This window comes from Athene cunicularia, assembly GCF_003259725.1.
Source record: "Athene cunicularia isolate RWA chromosome 18 unlocalized genomic scaffold, athCun1 chr18_part1, whole genome shotgun sequence".
NCBI lineage: Eukaryota > Metazoa > Chordata > Aves > Strigiformes > Strigidae > Athene > Athene cunicularia.
Window position 1 is genome coordinate 396462 of NW_020799123.1, and position 4565 is coordinate 401026.

General features: G+C 39.4%; 1 protein-coding gene across 1 annotated transcript in view; it reads right to left on the minus strand.

Moving 5' to 3' along the window:
* Positions 1 to 3332, minus strand: part of LOC113486759 (myosin heavy chain, skeletal muscle, adult-like) — a 74858-nt gene extending 71526 nt beyond the window's left edge. Inside the window, exons 1-6 of the mRNA XM_026860984.1 lie at positions 3129 to 3332; positions 2897 to 3040; positions 2647 to 2803; positions 1029 to 1056; positions 820 to 931; positions 643 to 735 (exon numbers count right to left, since the gene is read on the minus strand). Of these exons, the coding sequence (XP_026716785.1) occupies positions 643 to 735; positions 820 to 931; positions 1029 to 1056; positions 2647 to 2803; positions 2897 to 3040; positions 3129 to 3332 (738 nt within the window). The remainder of the gene's footprint in view (positions 1 to 642; positions 736 to 819; positions 932 to 1028; positions 1057 to 2646; positions 2804 to 2896; positions 3041 to 3128) is intronic.
* Between the last annotated feature and the right edge of the window lie 1233 nt (positions 3333 to 4565).

A 4565-nucleotide genomic window follows, 5' to 3' on the forward strand; every position in this document is an offset into this window, starting at 1 on the left:
AAAAAAAAAAAAAAAAAAAAAAAAAAAAGAGAGAGATGACAATTTTAAGGAGAGTATAAGTAGACACAGTTTGGAGAACAGAAAGGAAGCTCTGCTTCCTAAAAGAAGTTACAGAGAAGTGAGAGCTAGACTTTTCTCAGAGGCTTACTATGAAAGCACAAATGACAACATCACACATTGCAGTGAGAGAAATTCTAACTAGACATGAAGTTCAATGTTTTTAATATAAGTGCATTCTGGTTTTAGGAAAGGTACTTAGAAGTTGTGGAATCTCTAGTCTTGGAGCTTTTCAAAACTTGGCTGTATTAGGGCATGAACAATCTGATCTAGATTTGAAGTTAGTCCTGCTGAGAGCTGGACTAAAGGAGGAATATTTGATACAGTGAGATGTATATATGATTCTTACCAGTTTACCAATTCAGGATATATTTTTATTGAATGAATACTTACTTTCCATTTTAAGTTTTATGTCTGTGATTTATATGTATATTCTATCTTCTGTTTCAATACTGAGCTATAAAATTAGGAAATATTTGAGAAAACGTTAATATAAATTTCTTATTGGTGAACTGCAGGAAGAAATCAATAACAATGCACTTCTTCCTACATGTAAACTGAAGCTTATTTTCACTGAAAACTCACAAAGCGGGAGGAGTTGTCGTTCCTCACGGTCTTGGCATTTCCAAAGGCCTCCAGCAGTGGGTTAGCGCTGATGATTTGATCCTCAAGCGTTCCCTGCAGGATAGTTAGCTGTAAACTGCATAGTTCAATCCACATTACAACTGCAGAACCAGACAAAATGTTAGTAACTGATCTCACCTGGATTTTGCCTGACTGCTCCTCCTTCTTCTTCTCCCCACTCGCTGCAATTGTTGCAAAGTACTGGATGACACGCTTTGTGTTCACAGTCTTCCCGGCACCGGATTCTCCGCTGTGAAACCAAAGAGAGAAGCAGAGAGCGTGTGGTCAGGTGGGAGGTCCCCCAGCACCGGGCAGCCCCAGAGGGACCCGAGAAGGGATCTACATACGTGATCAGGATCGACTGGTTCTCACGATCTGTGGAAAGAAGCAGAAATAAAGCAACTTTAATGCTAATGAACAACACAGAAAACAACAGAAGTGGTCTAAAAATAAGATATCATGATAGTTATGTGACAAAAACATTTGTTTGGCAGTTAAGTAACTCCCCTCAGTAAAAGTCTGCCTTAAGGAAAGTTTTGGATTCTAAAAAATGAAGCCTTTCAGCAAAGCTTTTTTTCCTCCTTTATTTTTCCTTTCCCTTGTTCATTTATCTTGCTATCAAATACAGAAGAATGAATGTTTTCTAGAGTAGATTTTTCACCACCTTCACTTTATCTTTTCGTTTTTTCTTAGGTTTCTTGCAAATCTTCAGAGTTGAGTAAGTTTTTAAAGTTACAGAATAATAATAATTAAAAAAAGGATTAAATATAAAAATGAAATTAAAATTGCAGATTAATGTTAGGTCACCTGATAAAAGCTCATCTGCTGTGCCCCCAGCACAGAGAGTCAATGACAAGTGGGAGATTCCAAATAATACCCTGCCCCAGCTCTTTCTGGGCCCATCAGAGGAACCATCAGCCCATTTCAAACATATTCTCCCTTTCTGTACTTTAGGCATTATTCTTTCAGGCATGTATACTCTTGGCTGCAGAAGATTAAAAAAGACATTTTACCAGAGAAATATTCCATAGGTGTATTGAAACTAACTTTATAACATAATCCCGGGAATGGTTCCTATTCATTAGAGCCATTAACCCAGAGAGACACAAATCCATATCATTCATGGCCAGTTCCCTCTAGAATACACAGTTTGCTTGCAATTGACGAGCATTTGGAATAACCTCTGACTGAGCACTCAGCACCTATTATTATATTGACATATCTGATCTTTATTCTTTACTCGCTCAAGTCCACAACACTATTCCTTACACATGCTCAGCTTCTTGTTTGCAGCATATTATTCCCATCACATAGCCTTCTGTGCTCCAATTTTACCACATGACTAGGTGGGTACATGCAAGTCAAAACTTTCATCATTTTTAGTTTTCATTATTTCAACTGGAACTGCGCAGATCTGCACTCATGGCAATCCACCCCACAGCGACTTCTACACTAAGGAACTCCTCAAATGTTTGGTATGCTGGGGTAGCTACACACCGCTACAAGAGGAGGCAATATTTTTGGCTTAAAGCAATCTAATTATTTTCTTATTGTTCTTTAAGAATTAATATCTTTCCATACTGTGCCCAAAAGAAGGAGAAAACGGCTTTATTTTCCACTGAAATAATATTCCATCATAAGGCTCAGCTGTGCACTGCTGAAATACTGGAATGGTTAAGCTGCTTAATCTCCTGTGTTATCACTGGGGGACTTAAATGAGAAGAGGAAAAAAGATCTTGGGTGATTCACTCTATGTTACTTACTGTTATAGTCCTTAGAGCTAAGCACAGATTGTTTCAGTCTCAGTTTAAAGGGACATCTAGAATCTTTTGAGTAACCTAATATGGGTGATCTGGGAAATGATCCTAGAAAGAAATGATCCAAACTGAAAGTTTAGACACAAGTTGTTATTCCCCTGAAAGGTATTCATAGTATAATTGCCTTAAGGGAGTTACAGTCACTCACCAGTCAGCATGAACTGATAGGCATTGTCAGAGATGGAGAAGATGTGTGGAGGGACCTCCTGGCGCTTCTTGCCTCGGTAGGCCAACACCACCTCCGGGTTGTACACCGGCAGCCACTTGTAGGGGTTGACAGTGACGCAGAAGAGACCCGAGTAGGTCTGTGAGGAAGGGAGACAGCACGTTGGCTTCCACCTACCCTGGCAGAGCAGTTCCTCCTCGCTGCCCAGGGGAAGACTGCTGCTGGTACTTACGTAGATCATCCAGGCTGCGTAACGCTCTTTGAGGTTGTACAGCACAGCGGGTTCGTGGAGGTGGGTCATCATGGCCATGTCCTCGATTTTATCGTACTTGGGAGGGTTCATGGGGAAGATCTGATCTTCCTTCATGGTCAGGGTCTGACAAAGAATAGAAAGATATCTGTATGTCTGCTAAGAGCTGAAACTCGGATTCAAATCGTGTCTTTTAGCCTGTTTTGTCCCTCACCTCTCCACCTTCAGTCTTGACAGTGACCTTTCCTGATTCCTTGCTCTGGATTTTTCCTTTCACAAAAGATTCTTTAGGATGCACCACAAACACAGCTGTCTTGGCATCGAAAGGCTTGTTCTGCGCCTCAATTCTTTCCTTTTCTGACTTTCGGAGATACACAGCTGCCTCTCCGAAGACAGCCATCTCAGCGTCTGAAGACATGGATGCAATTTATTTGGGGTGCACCTGTAGAGGATTAAAACTCTCCCATCAGAGGCTTGCATTATGATCAGTCTGATGTCAATAACAATTTAAATTATTCTTGCCCTGACATGCCATGGCAGGCTACTCCCTCAGGTTTGTTAGTACAAATATTTTTTGGTATACATTAACTGGATCTACCTTTAGAAAATAAAGAAAAATATTTTTTCCCATCTGCTAGTTCTAGGATACAGTTCAGAAAAGGGTCTTATTAACAATCAGGAACACTAGCTTCAGTTCTAATGGCATGCCTCATAATGAAGACAACCTTTTCAGAATTACCTATCAAAATGAAAAAGAGAGCCGTCCCTCACTTACTAGTCTGGCTTTAAACATGTAAAAGCTGTACAGGCTCCATAGAGGATCTCTTTATACATGTGTTCCCGGCAGTACGCTTGTATCTTTGTTGGAAGTCACCCTTCAAGCATTATAAATAGTTCACTTTGTCTAGCTTCTCCCTTATACTTTTTCCACTTTAGAAAGACATACACTGAAAGACAAGGTTATGTATATTTTATGTACCATAAATCGAGCCCTAATTGCCATTTTAAGAGTTATATTCAGTCATTTCCTGGTTCTGAAAACTTGATAATGGAGAAAAAACTAGTCTCATTGGTGTTTCACTAAATGCAGTCCTCAGCATCTAGCCAAGCAAAGATGTTCGTATATATCAAATTCAATAAAGAACACGCTAATATTATTCTAACTTCAAAATGGTGAAAACAGAAAATGCTTTTTTTGTCAAGAACGTGGAAACTAAATGAGATGTGATTGGAGAAGCTAAGACAGAGAAACTAAACATAGTTCTTGTTGATATGTCCTCACCAGTTTTCCACAGGTTGGGTATAGGATCTTTGCATTCCTAGCATCTTCAAACTCCTATAACAGTGCTCAGCATTACCTCAGTGTGCATTTCTGATCTAGGTGCCTTCCTTGGTCTCCTAAGAAATTGATTTATCAAGGGTTACCCAGATTTTTTTGCCTTGGTTTGAAAAAGTCTTTGGGGTGTTTTTTTTGTTTGTTTATTGGTTGGTTGTGTTGTTGGTGGGTTTTTTTTATTATTATTATTATTAATTTGGCTGTTTTATGTGGAGGTCCAGGTGTCTCTAGAGTTTCTGAAGATAAAAGGCACCTCCAGGAGTTAACTCCACCTTTTCTGATACATCTTTCTCAGGGTGCCCTTAATCATTTTCT